We start from the raw sequence: 20,448 nt of genomic DNA on the forward strand, positions 1-20,448 counted from the left end.
TTTTGGTAGTCGTGGATCTTGTATTTTGTATTAGTGACTTAATTTGTTTGAAAATGGATTTTTATCCTTTTCATTACCCTCCTTTTATAAAAATAACACTTTTGGTCCTTTTTAATAAAAGAGTTTCATTTTTAGTTCTTAAAATACTTTTCTTGACACTTTGTATAATTTATTTGATGAAAACATGATTCTTAGCCCAAAGTTTACTTAGTTGACGGCTTCAGCCCCCCTAGAATAGTGATTCTCGGTTAAGGACTCATTTTTCACAACTTTTACAGTTTTAGCCCAAAATCTAAAAAGTTTGCATTTTTGGTCCTTTTTGATAATGAAAAGCATTTTTGACCCTTATAAACATTTTGTTATGCTAAATACCCCCTGTTTTACAGAAATTTACATTTCCAGCCCCTCAACTTGTAAAATTTCGCATTTGGAGGCTTATTGGGCCGAGAAGCCCATAATTAGCCCATTAGGTTAAAAATTTACATTTTAAGTCCTTAGAAGTTTCTAAAAATCAGAAAAATATTTATGGAAACTGTTTTGGCCCCTTTTAACCTTCAAGAAACCGTGACTTGTTGATTTTTACCCTAAGTTTGTATTTTTGACAATTTAAGCCCAAAAATGGGTTTTATGTTCAAGTATGTTCATTCTAACCTTATAAACTATTTTTCTTGACTTGATTAGTGTAAAATAGCTTAAATTATGTTTATTTCCTTTCTCATGTATTAGATCTCGGTTTTACACACTTTTTGATAACATATTCATCACAAAACACATGATATCACACACATACATGCATCAAATCACACATAGCATACATTTACACATAGCTCTACACATTTTCTTGTCTTCTCCCCCATAAAACTCATAAAAACCGAAAAGAAAGGGGTATGAAACTCACCTTGAGCGTGGTTTCGGTTTTGGAAAGAAAAAATGAAGAAGAATTTGATCCTAGCAACCTTTCTTGGAGGATCTCGAACTTAGTGTGCTCTTGGATGATGATTTTGTGGAAGAATCTCTTTGAAAGTCCCTTAGATATCGAAAATTTGGAGAGAAATGGAGAGAGTTTCTTGAGAGAATTTTGAGTGAAGTGTGTGTGTGTTTGTTTTGATTCGGCCGAGAGGGAGAGAGAGGGAGAAGAAGAGAGAGACCTTGATAGGATTGTTGCATGGAAGTATGAGAGCTTGCATGGAAGTCCACTAGGTAAAAATGAGTTGGCACCACAAAGTCAACTCTTCCTTTCTTTGTGGGCTTGGGCCGAAAATGGAGAGGGAAAGAGAAAAATTATTGGGCTTTGAATGATTAAGCCCATTTTATGGTTAAGTTAGGTGATTTTGGTCCAAATAAATAAAAATATGATTTTTATGACCTATTAGGGCTAAATTAAATTAGTTATGGCCCAATAAGGTCCATTTAGGTATTTTATTTCATTCTAGGCCCACTATGGCCCAAAAATTTTAAAATAAATGGAAGTGGGTCCAATTAGAGCCCATTTAAGAGTTCTAAGCCCAAAGTAGTCAAATTGGAAGTTTATTGGTCCATTAGGCCCAATAAGGAAATCCTAGTCCAAAATGGACTCACATAAGGATTTGTAGGGTTTCCAATTGTTTGTTGGCTATTTGCAGTGCATGTATGAAGTGTTTGATTGAAATTTTGTTGTTATTGAATAAGCATCTTACATGTTTTCACATTGTTGGTTCACATATATCATCATTGTTCATTGTTTACAAGGCTTCAAATTCCTAGTTGTGACATATATCAAAAGCGACATGACAAAACATATACCTCCAAAGTTTTTTGAGTACATTCAAGAGTTTATAAAAGATCAAAAGGTTGAGATAGAATATGTTCAATCCAACAACAATGTAGCAGACCTCTTCACGAAAGCACTTCCTACTGCAATATTCAGAAAACATGTACATGACATTGGAATGCGAATAACACGTAACGTAACATATGTCTAAATGAGGGGGAGTTAACTATATATTACACTCTTTTTTCATTCGTTAAAGTTTTTTCTCATTAGGTTTTCTTTAGCAAGGTTTTTAATGAGACAGCACTTCAAGTTTAAACTCAGATTAGAAAAATTATTATCAAAGGGAAAGTGTTATAAAAATTACATCAAATTATTAATGTAGACAATGCATATGAATGACTAATTTTCACCCCTTGAATAATTTCATTTACCTATTGAATTACTATTTTGATGATGTATGAATATGATGTTATGTAGTATAAATACCCATCAAATGTAAGGAGAAAATTACACCATCTTAATCTTCTAAGCGTTCAAAAATTCTCTAAAATCTCTTTCTTTTATTTTATAATGTTTTAGTTTTAGTTTTAAGTATGTCAAATTTATAACAATTTCAACATTTTTCAAAATTTTAAGAGATTAAAATACAAAAATAAAAACCCAATTTTAAACCATTGATTTAAATATTATTATTATTTTTTGAATTGAAACCATAAAAAAAATTGATATTATTTAATTATATAATTTTTAAAATAATGCATAATGGATGTTACTACTTACCACATTCATATAAATCGCCAAATTATTGGGTTATCGTGGAAATGCAAAGCAATATTCCACACGCAAAAGGATGCTCAGGGGTATTACATATTTTGCATAAGACAATTTATGTACTGTATAGTAAAAATTAAAATGTTTGTAATGTAAAATTTAAATAAAAAAATTAGTGAGTTTCCTTTGCAAATTACCCTATTTCGACAAACCAATTCATAAACCAGCTTTCTCAAAACCACCGCTTCTCTTACATTTCTCTCTACTTCTCTTTCATTCGTTAGTTAATCGGCGCCGCCGTGTTTTGCTGCTTCTTTTCAACTTCTCTCTGTTCATTGACTGTTGTTCTTAAATGGAAAAAAGAAAGCAACTATTTAACCTCTTGACTCATCCATTATAAAACGATATCCACAAACCACACATACCCAACAACCATCTTCATCAATTATCCTCTATTTGATTCTCCGATTCCATTACATATCAATCGAACATCAACTCATAGTTCCAACAAAATCCGGCATGGATTCACCTTCACCACCAACGACAGAACCGAATTGGGAGTGTGTGGATCACCCGCTGCATGCAATCGGCTTTGAGATCGATGAGTTAACGCCACACAAAGTCACCGGTCATCTTCAGGTCACCGAGAAGTCTTGTCAGGTGAGATTAGTTTTTTCAATCTTCTCCCAAATACGAAACTGAAATCTGAATCATACTCCAACAATCAGCCGTTTAAGGTGTTACACGGCGGAGTATCCGCGTTAATAGCAGAGTCCCTGGCGAGTAAGGGAGCAGTCCTAGCGTCGGGATGGAAGAGAGTCGCCGGAGTACAGCTCAGCATCAACCACCTCAAACGTGCTGACATCGGTGATCTTGTTTTTGCTGAGGCTACACCTCTCCACGTTGGCAAAACCATTCAGGTTCTTGATTTTTCCCTTCTTTCTTGATTATTTCTTGATATGTGATATGATGAGAATTGGAACAGGTATGGGAGGTGAGGCTATGGAAGATTGATCCTCATAACTCAGAAAGTAGATTGCTTATATCGTCATCAATGGTTACTGCTATTCCAGATAATCTTAAAGATGGTGTTGAAAATTTCAAGAAGTATGCTAAGTTATAACTTAGAAGTTATAATCTCCTGTTTCACTTCCTTCATACAATGACTTGCATACTAAAAATGTAGAGTTATTTGCAAAAATGGGGCAGTTTTCAAAAAGGTTAGTAGAAATGGGGCTGTTTTGAATGTCTTTGTAGAAATGGGGCCCCTGGCCCACTAAATGAATACGTAAATATATATTGATCCTCACAGCTTACAACAATAGTCCTTAGTTTTTTATAATATGTTCAAATTTTATCCTTTTATATATTTTTTTCTACATTTTTACTACATCTTATTATATTTACTTATTATATTTACGTAAATATTAAATATACAAAATAGTCCATAAAAATATTCAACAATGACCCTTATTTTATGAAATATGTTACCACTACATCTTATTTTATTTTTTATTTGTATTTTGTACATTTACTTAATTTAATAATATTTAATGTAAATATATTATTCAATTTATAACTAATGCTTATTAGTTTTCAATACCAAATATATCTCATTTATACATTTCCATTAATACTAATATTTAATATTATAACAATAAGAAATAAGAAAACACATAACTAAGATTACATTACTAAAATTTAAAAATCATAATACAAAATCACATAGGAAATACAAGATCAATGAAACATGAAATTACAACACAATAAAACAAAAACATAGTTTACTACTCATTGAATCTTGGTTGAGAATTTGAACAATTTCTTCTATTATGACCTGGCTGGTGGCATAGTGTACATCTATGAGGTTCATCAGGATGACGAATGTCCATCTCATTATGAATTTGATTTGCACGCCTTCGTCCTCGATGAACAGAAAGTTTTGAGTAATCTGCTTCAATCGTCCAGTTTGAATCCAACCAATAATCAACATGAGGAAGTGGTACAAACCCAAAATTATATTGTTGTATGTATGTCATAGTAGTGTACACATTGTTCACAATGGAAAGAGGGTTGTCCCCTCTATTCCGACAAACTGCAAGTGCATGTGAACATGGAAATCTCTCCATTTGCCACTTACCACAAGTACACATATGTTGAAAATAATTAACAGTATGTGTATTTCCTCCGGTTCCATTTATCTGTGACCTTGTGACAACTCTGTAAACACGTTCATTGTAGTGAAACTCAGATAAAACATGACTTTGTGCACGAGTGTCACGTTTAAGAAAGAGACGCCACATACATTTTGGTAGAGGTGTAATGCAGTTCATTGCAATACCACTATGCTTTCTGAAAAGTTGCACAGTTCTATTGAATGTAAGGTCAATACACGCCCTAATTGGCAATTGTCTCGCTCCTCGTAATGCATTGTTCATACTCTCAGAGATATTGGTCGTTAAGAAACCCAATCGGTGATTTTCATCATATAAAAGACACCATTGACTTCTTTTAATTTCCCTCAAATACTGCCAAGCTTCTCTATTGATTGCTTTTATTTCCCTTATATACTTAGTGAACTTCCTTTTTTGTGTGGTGCTACCCATAGACCAACAAATTTTTTTAAGGTTTACATTCTTGTACCTTTTCATGAGATTACTTCTGACATGCCTCAGACAAAAACGATGGTATGCTAATGGCTCTTTCCACTCCTCTAGATTTTCCATTGCATGAATGATTCCTTTGTGCCTATCAGAAAGAACACATAATTGTCTATTTGGAGCAACAAAATTTCTAAAATGACCCAAAAACCAACACCAACTATGAACTGTCTCCTCGTCAACAATGGCATAAGAAATTGGTAATATATTATTGTTAGCATCTTTTGAAGCAGCAACAAGCAATTTTCCTTTGTAAGAACCCTTCAAATGAGCACCATCGATAGAAATTACAGGGCGACACAAATGAAATGCTTTAATAGCTGGTCCAAAAGCCCAAAAAATATATTTGAATTTTGCCACTTGTGATGAGCTATTTTGGTTATGAAACCACTTGACAATTGTATCAGGGTTTGAAGCCTGCAAAGCTCAAATCTATCATCACTCGGCAAAGGAAATGGTACTTCAAAATTACGAAGGAGATCTACCAAACTAGTATTTGTAGGTATCACTATTTTCTCAATTTCAACACAAACTTCACCCCAATAATTTTCATCAGTCGCAACTAAATAATACATGTCTAAGGTTGAATCATTTATAAGTGGTGCGATATTAGATCTCCCAGAATATTGGTAACATAATGACATATTCAACTTATATGAAGATTTTTCGACTCCAACAAGTGCATAAGCCAAATCTTGAAATTGTTCATACCGTATTTTTTGCCTAATAATGTCTGAAGCAGACATAGTTGATTCGTCGCCCTTGATGATTCCATTCTCATATTCAACATTGCCACCCCAATAGAGAGTAATCATAAATGGACGATTTAGAGCCATAAATATAACTGCAAGACAAATTGTATGATAACAGATGTAAATTAGTATCATATATATAGCGTTTTGACAAAAAAATATGCAAAAATATTTAGAAATTATATATACCTTATGTTTAATATATGAAAGAACTAATAATGTGAATATTATGGAAGCATGAAAGACTGAGAATGTATATTTGCGTGGAAACAATTTTGTAAGAATGATGAAGAACCTTGGCTCGTAAGATCAAATTTATAGCATCAAAAAGTAAATTTAGTTCAATTAAAACTTTTAGACATGACAGTTCATGCAGCTTTAGCTTTTTAAGAGTTTTCAATAAATAGTGACATTTTATTTTGGATAGAGTGTTGCTTTTGTTTTGGATAGAGTGTTTGCTTTTACAGATTCACTATTTGATTTGACAAATCATATATAAATATTACTATTTATTTTTTAATTTATATGATTCTAACAATATTTATATGTTAATTGTATTTGTATAATTAAAATAGTATATAATATTCTAAAATTTTGAAATATAAATGAGATCGTTTGTGTAGTAAGAATAATTAAATGCTATATATAAAATTTAATAATATATTTAAGCTACATAAATTAGGTAAATAGTTAGGTAAATGTAGAAAAAATATATAAAAAGATAAAATTTGAACATATAATAAAAAAGAAAGGACTATTGTTGTAAGTTGTGAGGGATCCTTCATTTCAATATACATTTACGTATTTATTCTGTGGGCGAGCCCCATTTCTACAAACACATTTAAAACAGCTCTATAGATTTCTACCAAGCTTTCTAAAAAGTGCCCCTTTTTGCAAAAAACTCAAAAATGTATGTAGACACGTGATAGTGTAAGTGTTAGTGATACAAGAATGTTTGTTCCACAGAATAAATCTAGTTTTACTTAACTTTTTTATATAATTTCAGGATTAGGAGGGGAATGGGGCCGGATTCATGTTTCTTTGAAGTGACAACCAATTTGGTTTCATTAAGTCTAATGCATGAATAACTAGTTATACAATTAAAAAACAAACAAATAGTAAGATGTAGACGCATACAATCGACATGTGTACCTGTCATTAATTGTGATTTGTTGTATTGACATCATTTTGAGTTTAGTTTAATATACGTCCAACACAAGAGTCACAAGAGTCGTCATAATTTGTTCCGAGATGTTCTGTTATTCGCATAACAAATTAAAGACAGTCAAACTATATTCATCATCCACACAAATAAGTACAATCGTTTATTAAAAAATATTCAATCGTTTTGATTATTGTCTATATAATATAAGACTGAACATAGGGCCGAGCTTCACCACACCTAAAATTTTATATTTTTAGGCCTAATATTTATAAAATTAAAGTATATGGACAACTTCTAACCAAAAACTCAGGAGGAGTCATAGCCCCCTTCGTCCTAACAAAGCTCGCCCTTGATTGAACTACTTAAGATCATGGATAAATGTATTCTAAGATGTTAGAATAATGAGTTTTATAATATGAACTTTCGAACCATATGGTTTATTTATTATTAGATAAAAGTCATATAACTATAAAAATGGTCTCTTTGATAATTATTATTATTATTTTTAATTTGGAATGTCCAAACCCTTTAAAAAATAGATGAAGGGTCATTAATTTTCAGCAAGTTTATTTGCGGTTTTGATCCATGTTCAAATTAAAAAAACTATTATACACTTCTTTACTTTTAAGGATTTTTTTTAATATTTAATAAATAAGAAAAAAAATGTGCTTACATCTCTCTCTCTCTCTCTCTCTCTCCCCTAACCCTAATCTTTAGGCCTAATGAAGTTGCATCAAATTCCATCCGCTCCTTTTTGTCATCAATGGCAGACTCATTAACTAATCTATCTATAATTCCTTTCAAACTTCATCTACCGTTATTTAAAGTATTGTAGTGGGGAACGACTTTCACTTTAACTTCTCTAATCCTAATTCTTCCTCCAACCCTAACTTCAAATTCGACCTACGTCCAGCCACCTGCCAACCTCATGTTCAGGTTCGACTGATCCATAATTTATGAAGGGTCTAATTAATGGTTTGGTCTAGGATTTCGTTGTAATAGGTTCTTTTTGGTATAAATGCATTTTTGGTAGCTTGTATAGCTGTTTACGGCCAGAGCATGAGTTTATGGCCGTAAGCCCAAGTCGGCCCATGTCAATATATATAGAGGTCTTGTAAGTCTTTTATTGGTTGTTGATGCTATCAAAGTTCACGGTTGTTGTAGACGAGTTGTACCAGACGTTTTTCATTAATTGGAGCATGTGCAAGCTTGTTCTAATTTCTGTTTCTACTTCATTCTCTTTGTTATTGATTGTTTTGTTTGCTTGATCACTAGGAAGATCCGTTTCAGGACCTTACAATTGGTATTAGAGCAAAACTAGTGTCAAGGCATCTTACAATCGAGTTTTTCGCGATATTCCTCACTGCTTGAGATTGGAATTGGTGTTTATTGCGAAAAGGAATCAAAGTTTAATCCAAAAATCGTATTTTCTTGAATTTATGGGAGATTACGGCCAAGAGCTTACGGTCATAAACACAGCTTACAACCGCAAACTAAAGATATTTCTTGAACCGTAAACAATGTTCGTAGATCGTACATCAAGAACCTTCATTAACCGCAAAACTGCATTCAAAAACCGTAAACTTGGATAGACCGTAAACCGAGTTTACGGCCGCAAACTAAATCTGACCGTAAACCTATGTGTTGACCGGAAACTCATATTTTTTAAAATTTTTTTTAATTAATAATAATAAATAAAATTTGTGTTTTTGAAATTAATGATCAATGGATTCACAAAGTCAAACACATCACCATGAGCTGGACTCTGTAATGGGCACAACCACTCGCATTCCAAGACTGCTGTCTGCTGAAGGTTTTCCTGAATGGAAGTACAAGATAGAGAAGTACATTAAAATGAAGGACTTCAAAATTTGGAGAAGCATCATTAAAAATCCTGTCAGAATAACCGCCACTGTTGCAGGGCAAGTAGTTGACAAAGTGGTTGAAAATTACACTGATGAAGATTTTGAGAAGGTTGAGGAGCAGGAACTGGCTTTGGCCACTTTGACCATGGCCTTGTCTCCAAATATTGCTCAAGGCTTTAGGGAGTATGCTTCAACAAAGGCTCTGTAGGAAGCCCTAATTGAGGTATATGAAGGGAATGAAGACATGAAGGAGAGCCGACAGGATATGCTGCGGCAAAGGTTTAACATGTTCAACTACATTCCTGGAGAAACCCTGGAGGCACAGCTGCAATTATTCACAACTCTTACCACTGAGATGACTGTAGCCGAGATCTTTTTCACAAAGTCTGAAATAAATAAAAAGCTACTGACTGCTCTCCCAAAGTCATGGGACATGAATGTGGCTGTTATTAAGAAGACCAAGGATCTAAGTCGGCTTACTCTTGCTGAAATGATGGCAGTTATCAAGGCCTGTGATATTGATGACAAACAACAGGAGATAAATCATGTGAATTCATACTCAGCTGCAAACCTTGGGATATCATCTAACAATGCTCTTTCATCTCTCACCTTTTCCTCTGCAGGTCAGTCATTTGCTGCTCAACAAGCTCAGATTCAATCCTTTTCCACTCCATTAGCTACCTCACTTCCCGCTGCATCAGTCATGCCTTTCTCTCAGAACCAATCATTCGTTGCTACTCAAGTTGCTTCTCTTTCTAATGTGGCTTCTTCCTCAAACGGCAAGGAGTGTGATGAAAATCTTGCTCTCGCTACAGGACTTGTTAACTGCTACAATGCTCTTGTAGTTGGGGATCTTCCGCCACAACTGTCATTTGCTGATCATGATCAAATTCATCCTGAAGACGTAGAAGAAATGGATATTACATGGCAAATTGCCATGGCAGTTTTCAGGGCAAAACAGTTTGCAAAGAAGACCGGGAAGAATAACTGAGGGATGAGTGCTGATAAAAAGGTAGGGTTCAGCAAGGGAAAACTGCGTTGTTTCAACTGTCATGAGCCATGTCATTTTGCTCGTGAGTGCCCGAAGTCGGATAGAAGATTAAACAATGACCGGACAATGGTTGCAGTAGGAAACAATCGAAGCGGTGCTCAAGTCAATAGTGAGAAGGCTATGGTTGCGCAATCATTTGACTGGGAGGATCAGATGCAGGCCCTGAATATATCAAGACTTGAAAATGCTCATTTGGCTCAAGTTGGTGGTGAAGCTTCCGCAAAGAGTGTTGCAGCTGAAGATCAAATGATGGAGCTGCAGTTTATGTTGATGGTCTCTTCTGCTTCTGAACCAAAGAAAATTGAGGTAAGTATGCCTTCCTGCTCTCAATCTTGTATTGATTATGTTAAAATTCTTCATGAGTAAATTGAAACACTACGTAGAGAAGTAGAGGACCTTAGATATTAGGGTTATCAACTTAGACAAGGACAAAAACCTCTTAAGGCCCAGTTAGAAACTAAAATAAAGGACTTTAGAAGACTTCAAGAAGACTATAGTAATAAATGTGAAAATTATGACTACATAAAGAGACAAAACGTTAAGTTAGTTACTAAACTTGAAACATTAAAGGGAAAATTTGAAACTGCTGATTTTGATTTTAGAAAATTTGATGTATCAAGTGAGGTAGTTGCCAATATGATAGACCACTGCATGAAATTTAAACATAATCAATCAAAGGGTCTAGGGTATGATAAAGTGCCTCCTCCTTTCAACCATTCATATCAATTTCAACCTTTGTCCAATGAGGACATTGCCAATGAACCATCCATGGTTTATGGCAAGCCATCTGGTTTTGTTTCGGGAGGATTCATTAATGTTGAAAGTTTTAACATTTCTACTTCTCCTGTAGATCAATCCTTAAATCAGTCAAAGCATGAAGTTGAAGGATCTGTTTCTGAAAATAAAACTGATTCTGAACCTAAAGTTTTAGTTTTAAATAAAGACATTAATTTTTCTGATGTTGAAAGTGACAATGTTTTTTGTGATTTTCCTACACCTTCTGATACTGGTTTGAATGTTTTTAAAGTGTTTGATGAGATGGTTGATAATTCTGATGCTTGTAATGATACTAATGAAAATACACCATTTCCACAAGCTTCTCCATCTGGTACACCCTCACTTATCTCACAACCTACTTCTTGTTCCTGTTCATGTGAGAAAAGCAAGGGTGTCGGTATGGAAAGCAAATCTGAAAAGAGTAGTATAGGTTTTAACAATAACAAACAGATTTGTTTCAATAGTGGTATTGGTGGTCATATAGCTAGGAATTGTCTTAATAGAATGTTTGTACATTATATGTCACCAAGTGGAGAGAACGAATTTAGAGGAAGGGCTTTAACTAGAAAGTCCTCTAGAACTCGTTCTCGGAATAATCATTGGACAAACGATCGTAGTAGAAAACGGGCAGTTTTTCAAAAGCATAAAAAGGTCTTTCATAAGAAAGTTCCAAACAGTTTGACAAAACCGAACATGGCTAAGCCAAGGTCGGTTTCGTCAAGAAGCAGCTATGGGTCTTCAACCAATTCATGTAAAAAGCCTAAGTGCTCAATACAAACTGATAAAAATCCTATTTCAAAACTATCGGGGACTGTTAGAAAACCTAATTACTAATGGTTGCCCAAAATAACCTCCAAGTCATCATCAGTATACTCTAGAAAATTAGTAAATAATGATAAATTTGAAGAAGTAATGGGTCCACCCAGGAAAGTGATGACCTGGGTCCCCAAATCTGAATGATCCTGCACATTTTGCAGGGACAGTTGCGAGGGAATGTCGTCAAACCCTGGTTCGTCGACAGCGGCTGCTCCCAACATATGACAGGAGATATCTCTCAACTAAACAACATTTCATCTTTTAATGGGGGATATGTTTCCTTTGTGGGTGGAGAAGGTGGCAAGATCAGTCAAAGAGGAACCGTCACAAATGGGGTGTTAAGTTTCGAGAATGTCAATTTTGCTCCCGAATTAAAGCATAGTTTGTTGAGTGTGTCTCAAATATGTGATAAAGGCTATTCTACTCATTTCACTAATAAGGAATGTATGATCCTCAATCCAGGCATTGTCATCCCAGAAGAATGGTTTCTTGTCAAATCTAAGAGGGATGGAAATGCTTACATCATTGATTAGAATAGCAATCTTCCAGAACAAGTTACGTGCCTCTTTTCAAAGGTCTCAGAACAAAATGCACTGCTGTTGCACCAAAGACTCGGTCATGCTAACGCCAAAAACTTGAATCGTCTTGTGAAGAATGAGATGGTCCGTGGTTTGCCTGTCAAAGACTTTATAACTTTTGAAAAGTGTGTGTCATGTGCATAAGGAAAACATCATAGAAAACCACACCTGCCGAAGCAGGTTAACTCAATCAGTCAGGTGCTTCAATTGCTACATATGGATCTGTTTGGACCAGTCAACATTCTCAGTATTAACATAAATTCATACTATCTAGTTGTGATTGATGATTTCTCTCGTTTTACGTGGGTTTTCTTTCTATCCAACAAAGCTGGTGTTGTTGATCTAATTAAGAAATTCATTGTGTTGATTGAGAACCAAACTAACAACCGGGTGAAGGCGCTTCGTACCGATAATGGAACAGAGTTCAAGAATTATATTCTAGATCATTTTTGCATAGAAAAAGGTATTACGCATCAATACAGCTCAGTTCACACCCCTCAACAAAATGGTGTTGCTGAAAGGAGAAATAGAACTTTAAAAGACGTTGCAAGGACGATGATGTGTGACTCCAAGTTACTAGTTTTCTTTTGGGCCGAAGCGATTAACACTGCCTGCTATGTTCAGAATCGTGTGTTGATCAACAAAGCTCAGATGAAGACCTCATATGAGATTCTATATGGTCACAAGCCTTCAGTCAGTCATTTCTGTGTATTTGGCTGCCCTTTCACACTTCTTCACCTAGAGACCAACCCAAAGTTTAATGCCAAAGCCGATGATTGTTACTTCGTAGGGTATGCTGCACGCACCGCATATAGGGTCTACCATAAGAAGACAAAGAAGGTTGTGGAATCTTATGACGTGTGCTGGTTGGAGGAGAATGAGACGGATGCTCGAGTGGGTCCGGATTGGTTATTTGATTACACATCGCTTTTCAAGTCCATAAATGTGTCTTCGGATAGCTCATCTGGATTTGTCTCTGGTTCGAAGAATGTTTCTGAAGACGAAGACGAAGAAGTTGTCTACAGACCCCCAACGATATCCTCTTCACCGCCTGAGGGGGAGTCCTCTACTTCGCCTGAGGGGGAGTCATCTGTACCACTTGATAGTCTAAAATCTCCAGTTCAGAATGATACTCCTGATGCTGAAACTACACCACTTACTCCTGTAGAAAGAGAGTTAATGTATAAAGATGCTTCCGTTGTCACTTCAACCTTTATGGAACTACTCTTTCCTGAAAACATTTCTAATGAGTTTGTAGCAGAGTCATCTGGTGTGGCACAATCAGCAAATGCAGGAGGTGTCAATATTCACAATCTTCCTGTCTCGCTTAATGAAATCAGCAAGGAGATACCCTCAAGGATTCAACGCGATCATCCGATCGAGAACATCATTGGTCAGCTTGGCGAAGGCGTTAAAACCAGAAGTCAGAGTGGAGATGTCAATACCTGTCTTTACTCTTACTTTATCTCTCAAATAGAGCCCAAGAATGTTGAAATGGCTCTGAATGAGCCCAGCTGGGTAGATGCTATGCATGAAGAGTTACATCATTTTGAAAAACTCGGTGTTTGGAAGTTGGTTGAGTTGACCAAGGGAAAAAAGTCTCTTGACACACACTGGGTATATGAAAACAAGCAGGACGATTCAGGGGTTATATTGCGAAATAAAGCTAGATTGGTGGTTCGCGGGTTTCGACAAGTCGAGTGTCTTGATTACACTGAGGTTTATGCTCCAGTAGCTCGCTTAGAGGCTATTCGTATCTTCCTTGCATATGCCTCTTACATGAACTTCACTGTTTATCAAATGGACGTCAAGACATCCTTCTTGTATGGCAAGGTGAAGGAAGAAATCTACGTTGATCAGCCCCCTGGGTTCGTTGACTCGAAATTTCCTAATCATGTCTACAAGTTGGACAAGGCATTGTATGGGTTACATCAAGCTCCTCGAGCGTGGTATGCGACTTTTACAAAGCACTTGCTCGAGCATGGATACTCTCGTGGCACTATCGATCAAACTTTGTTTATCAAGCATGTCGGTAATGATCAGATTCTGGTTCAAATCTATGTTGACGACATTATTTTTGGGTCGACCCGTTCGCAACTTTGCAAGGAATTCGAAGGCGTTATGAAAAAGCGGTTCGAGATGAGTCCATTGGGGGGATATAACCATGTTTCTGGGGCTTCAGGTCAAACAAAATTCAACCGGAATCCTGCTACATCAAGCCAAGTATGTGGAGGATATTCTTGAGAAGTTCGGGTTTCAAGACGCTAAACCTACATCGACACCAATGGATGAAAGACCTCTTCTGACTCCAGATACTGATGACGATTCTGTAGATCAGACACTCTACAGATCGATGATCAGATCATTGATGTATCTTACTGCAAGCCGTCCAGACATCATGTTTGCAGTTTGTCAATGCGCACGTTATCAGGCTAATCCTAAAATTTCACATCTTATTGTTGTCAAAAGAATTTTTTTGGTATATCAAAGGCAGTCCAAAGTTGGGTCTTTGGTATCCGAAGAATTCTGAATTTGATTTATATGCTTTTGCTGACAGTAATTATGGAGGCTGTGAGCTTGACAGGAAATCTACTTCAGGAGGGTGTCAATATCTTGGTGACAGGCTAGTGTCGTGGTAGTGCAAGAAACAACACACTGTCTCAACCTTAACAGCGGAGGCGGAATACGTTGCTGCATCTGCTTGTTGCTCTCAAGTTATCTGGATCCAACATCAACTGTTGGACTACGGTTTGAATTACTTAGAAACCCCTATTACTGTGATAATGAGGCCGCGATTCAAATTGCCAAAAATCCTGTCCAACATTCCAAAACCAAGCATGTTGATATTAAAATTCATTTCATCAGAGATTGTTATGAATGTTCACTCATCCAGCTGGAACAGTTTCCCACTGCTAATAATGTGGCGGATCTATTAAAAATGTTGCTAATAGTTGCTAATAGTCTTGTTTGTAGGTGTTGTGATGGGAAGTGATATTATCAAGTGATAACGGGCAATCTGAATCTGCATAACGTACCAAAATTGAATTGTTTACGCTCTGTGCTCGATGAGCTGGTAGGCACAAAAGATTTTAAATGGACTTGACTAGGAAGAGTTGAACTTAAGGAATTCAAGGACTTGACAAATATTGAACTAGTTAGATCCCTTTAGCCTGACAATACGACGCTCGGATAGGTTGAGCAGGGAGATATACATGAGAATCTACCGGTCACATTAAAAGAACCTGTATCTAGAACTGTGGATTAACTTTTCCTCGATGTGCATATTCTGTCCTTAATTCCGGTTTTAATGGGGTGACTAGGGAATTCCGATAAACTAGGTCTGTAGAAGGTTATTTTCTTGCTTTCTATCTGTTAGTCATATGTTGTCTCCTCTGTGTGATCGAGAGATCTGACCTGGACTGTAACATATGCAATTCTATCTCTCTGCATCTTCTCTCTATGCAATTCTTTCTATCTGTTAGCCATATACTGTCTCCTCTGCGTGACTCATAATCCGACCTGGTACACAGTATATGCATCATTCTCTTCTCAATCCCTCTAAAACTCCAGTTAGTCATATGTTTCATCCTCTGCGTGATTGGAAAAGATCCGACCTGGATGTATAGCATATGCATTCTAAATCTATCTTCTCTCTTAATAATTGTCTGCTCACTCGGTGTAAGGAGTATTCTGAAAGTCCTTGATTGCTGGAGCATATCAGGAAGCGGGAAACACGTTCTAATACAATTAAATTAAACACATACAGATTGTCTGTAGATCTCGTTGCTCAATTTAGGTGGACAACAATATCCATGGTTGTAATCAGCTAAATGGTCCCAAGGAAATTTATTTAAGAATAAGGGCTAAAAATGTCGTGTCATTCGTAAATTGTCCAAATTCTGTCACAAATGTTTCGTGCTTAAGTGGACCACAATACTGACGATCGATCAGACGAAGATATGAAAATAAGGGTACTGACAAATGGAATAGGGCTGTCCAACAACTTTGATCCCAATGTCACAAAAATTATTTTCAGTAATTAAAACTTTTAGGTTGTTTATTTTATTTTATTTTATTTGTCTTATTTATTTTTATTTTTATTTATTTATTTAACTGTTAATTTTTAAATTTTGAAAATTAATTTTATTAATTTTATTTTATTTTTAATTTTAATTTTAATTTTAATCCTCAAAAGTTTTGTTTTTGAAAATATTGGACTGTGCCTTACACTGTGTGGTCAACAGGTAAAATGGTCAAAGGTATAAATAGAGTTTACAGCCGGAAACCCATTCATTCTTCTGATTCCGGCCGCAAACTCTCTCTCTCTCTCTCTCTCTCTCTCTCTCCTCAAAAAAATTTCTTGTTTTTTTGTGAAATTGCTTCGATCACTTCGAAGGTATCATGATTCCGTCCATAGATATGTGTTTACTTCTGGGATTTGACGAGTTTTGAGCCTAAAATCGACGAAAAAGGAATCGTCGGAGTTTACGGCCCAAGCTTACGGCCGTAACTCCATTTGCGGCCATAGGCTTACGGTCACGAGTTTACGGCCATAAACCCACGTTGACCATAAACTCCCAGTTGACTTTAAACTTAATTTAAAAAAAATTAATAATTCACTTTTGGGCTCGAATTTAAATCATTTAAAATATTATTTGCTCAGATATCTTTCTTGTATTACTTAGTATGTTTTAGTGCAGATCAAATGACAGTCTTAAAGTTCGCAGACATGTACAATCTGGCAATGGTACTGGCTGATCCTCCGGTGGCCCATGTAGATTTCAAGTCAATGATTCATGGACTAAGAGAATGTTGTTTGGCCTTCGCCATCACCATGAACGCCGTTGTTTATCGGGAAATCATAAGAGAGTTCTGGCAGACTGCCAAAATGACAAGAGACGATGATGGAGCTGTGACTGTAGACGCAATCGTTCAAGGATGCAAAGTTGTGATAAATGAGCAGTTCACCAGAGAAACTTTGTTGATCAATGACCTACCGAGTTTTCCCACCGAAATTGGTATTGAAGATGCTCAGAAGATTTTGAGGAAGATGGGGTATGAAGGCGATTCTCCTCCTACAATGAAAAAGCTTCTGCCACCCTACTGGAGATTCCTAGCCCATGTGTTCATGAGCTGCATCTCCGGCAGGAGGTCTAGTGCAAATGAAATATCCCTGAGAAACATTGTAGCTATAGTTTCTCTTGCTGCAAGAATTGGTTTCAACTTTTCAAGGTTTATCCTGGATGAATTTGTGGTCAACATCAATGCCATCACACTGGATACCTTTTTGATGTATCCTAGATTCATTAAGCTCTTCATCAACAAACAATTTCCTGACATGGTAAAGGAGGGAGATACACTTGATATGAAGTCCTTGGGCCCTCACACTATTGGTCTAATTAAACAAAATCGCAATGGAAATGTTACTTTTCAAGGACTATATCCGTCGGTTAAATTTAGAAGATTTGTCGAGCCGAATGAGGCATCCGAGTCCCACGGATCTTCTGATAAGATATCTTCAGAACACACTTCATCAGAAAGGGTGATCTCAAAAGGAGATGTGATCACTATATCGGATCAGGAAGGGGAGGAGACAGTTGCTCCTAATGTGGTTGTAACTGAGGAGCATGACCTGCGATCAGTTCGAATTGAAAGTGACTACAATGAAGGGTCTTCCATGAATGCGAATGAGACTGATCAGTATGAAGACCTTGACCTTACAGGTTTTGATAGAGATGAAATTCCTACCAATTTTGGAAGCAATGATGACTTCTTGTCGAATGTCAACCTCAACACTTTGCTTGATAATATCAGTGATGTTGCTCTCCCAGCAACGGAGATAAGGGATTCTGAAGACGTTCTTGATTCAACACCCATTTCTACAAAGCAAGTGGTTGGTTCTACAACTCCAATGGTGACAGTGTTAGGGATTCCTCCCCTTGACGGTGCCTGACCTACATTTGAACCACTTCAGGGTGATCGCACAACAGACCAGACCTTATAACCTCCATCCAAAAGAAGAAGACGTGATCCTAGGTTTGGGCCTCTGGATTCTAACTTGACTCATGGTTTGCCGATTACGCCAACAACTACCCCTACTATTGTATCAACAAAACCTTTATGTGGAGGTCCTAGCACCATTTTTGAAGCCGGTGGCTCCTCTGCTCCACCAGGATTTTCTACTCCAAGGCCAGATCTTGATGAGGCCTCTGTGCGGTTAGCTTTGCATCTTGCCCATGAACAAACTGTTGCACCTTCTTCTAAAGCTAAATGAATTGCTTTTAGAGAAGGTCATTGAGGAGAAGATGACTCTGTGGTTGATGAGCTTCAAAGGAGAGTGAATGTGCTTGACCAGAAGAATATAGAGCTCAGTATTCGAGTCGAAGATCTTTTGAGTGAGAATACAAATCTGAAGATTCAAGTTTCTGATCTTCAGGAAGATAAGGCAACAAAGACCAAGCAAATCTCTGAGCTTCAAGCTCATTTTAATCTCCTGACCTCTAGTTATTTTGATCTAAAGAAGAAGCTTGAAGAAGATATTGGTGCCAAATATAAAACATATGTAGATGAGTACAAAATCAATCTTTATTCTCAATCTCATCCTATTGTTGTGCCAACTGCTCAAACTTCACGGGTCGTGCACCGTTTTGAAGAAGAACCCGCTCATGCTCCACATGTTGCAAAAATTATTCGTGATAGACAAGCTAAAGCTGCTCAAAAGGGACAACTCTTGTTCAAGTGAAGTTCCGACAAAAACGCACCAGGGAGTCAATCCGCAATCACTGTTACGGATCTTGAGGCCGTACGGTTTAGAGACACGTATGGTGATCGATCAGAGATCATTTCCTGGGGATTTCATGACACCCTAAATATGTGGATCGTGCGGAGAAAGTATGGTAACACGGAGCTCTATAAAGATTGTCATGATTTTAATTCGTTGACTAGGGTGGATCTTTTAGAGCTGTCCCAATCTCCTTTTGCAAACCCTTCAGATAATCAACAGGCAACTCAGTTCAAACATTTTCTTGAAGATCCTGTGAAAAACGGCTTTCCCTCCATGAAGACCGATGAGTCTGTCATAAGAATTATCTTGATGTCATAGATCCCAAAACTGGTCATCCACTTCAGGTGGTGATGTGGCCTACAACAAATCAGGTCAAACAAATCCTCGTGCTTCAAAGTTACCCGGATGGATACCTAAGCTCCATGCTTTATTGGGTATTCGATGAAAATACAACATCTACTGTTATCAAACTAAAAGATGGATGCATCCGTTTGTACGATCGAAGGGATTTGTTCCAGTTCAGGAAATGGGACATTCATCATCTAAGCCTTCATCAAATTAAAGTTGCTGAGGAGATATTTGATTCAGTCGTGAAGGAATACACATCCATGGTTGCCGAGATCATAAATAAACGCATGTGGCATGGGACAATGGGGCAGGCAGATGTGATGGTAATTGACAAAGATTAACTTCAAGCTAGCACCAAACCAAGGGGGAGATTGAAGGGTCTAATTAATGGTTTGGTCTAGGCTTTCGTTGCAATAGGTTCTTTTTGGTATAAATACATTTTTGGTAGCTTGTATAGCTGTTTACGGCCAGAGCATGAGTTTACGGTCGTAAGCTGTTTATGGCCAAAAACATAAGTCGGCCCATGTCACTAGATATAGAGGTCTTATAAGTCTTTTATTGGTTGTTGATGCCATCAGAGTTCACGGTTGCTGTAGACGAGTTGTACCAGACATTTTTCATTAATAGAAGCGTGTGCAAGCTTGTTTTGATTTCTGTTTCTACTTCATTCTCCTTGTTATTGATTGTTTTGTTTGCTTGATCACTGGTAAGATTAGTTTCAGGACCTTACAATTTACCTCAGAATCTTGTGATCCGTTTAGATAGTACATCAGACCCCATAAATATAGTGCCTTCAAATCTTGAGGGTGAAAACCACTACCCCCAAATCCAGATCATGTGTGGGATACCACGTATCGTGAGGCTTCAGAGGCCGCAAAGCATAAGTTATCACCCGTCCACTCTTCATGAGGACTTCCCTGAAACCAATGATGGATGCATCACAGAATACCACAAAATCCTCAATTCCCTCAGGGAGGGTCAGAACCGGGGACTCACGTAATCTCTGTCGAAGGGTATCAAATGCCGACTGCTGCTCTAGGCCCCATCGAAAATTCACCCCTTCATCATTACACGAGTGAGGGGTACTGCAATCTTGGAGAATCTAGAATGAATATCCAAGATTACCCT

The 20,448-nt window shown here is 36.8% G+C and overlaps 2 protein-coding genes across 3 annotated transcripts; one reads left to right on the forward strand and one right to left on the reverse strand.

Annotated features, from left to right (window-relative positions):
- Nucleotides 1-2,722: 2,722 nt before the first annotated feature.
- LOC111877797 (1,4-dihydroxy-2-naphthoyl-CoA thioesterase 1) lies at nt 2,723-3,833 on the forward strand. The gene is made up of 3 exons (XM_023874298.3): nt 2,723-3,184; nt 3,253-3,444; nt 3,510-3,833. The coding sequence occupies exons 1-3, from the start codon at nt 3,044-3,046 to the stop codon at nt 3,645-3,647; spliced, it is 471 nt and encodes a 156-aa protein (XP_023730066.1). The 5' UTR covers nt 2,723-3,043; the 3' UTR covers nt 3,648-3,833.
- A 356-nt stretch (nt 3,834-4,189) lies between these two features.
- LOC128127473 (uncharacterized) lies at nt 4,190-6,229 on the reverse strand. 2 transcript variants are annotated; one of them, XM_052765953.1, is made up of 3 exons: nt 6,126-6,229; nt 5,896-6,028; nt 4,190-5,272 (listed from the first exon to the last, which is right to left on the reverse strand). In XM_052765953.1, the coding sequence occupies exons 2-3, from the start codon at nt 6,018-6,020 to the stop codon at nt 4,312-4,314; spliced, it is 1,086 nt and encodes a 361-aa protein (XP_052621913.1). In that variant the 5' UTR covers nt 6,021-6,028; nt 6,126-6,229; the 3' UTR covers nt 4,190-4,311. The 2 variants fall into 2 exon arrangements, with proteins under 2 accessions (XP_052621913.1, XP_052621914.1); XM_052765954.1 differs by having other exon boundaries at nt 4,190-5,601.
- Between the last annotated feature and the right edge of the window lie 14,219 nt (nt 6,230-20,448).

Source organism: Lactuca sativa, chromosome 7 (genome assembly GCF_002870075.4).
Source record: "Lactuca sativa cultivar Salinas chromosome 7, Lsat_Salinas_v11, whole genome shotgun sequence".
Classification (NCBI taxonomy): Eukaryota; Viridiplantae; Streptophyta; class Magnoliopsida; order Asterales; family Asteraceae; genus Lactuca; species Lactuca sativa.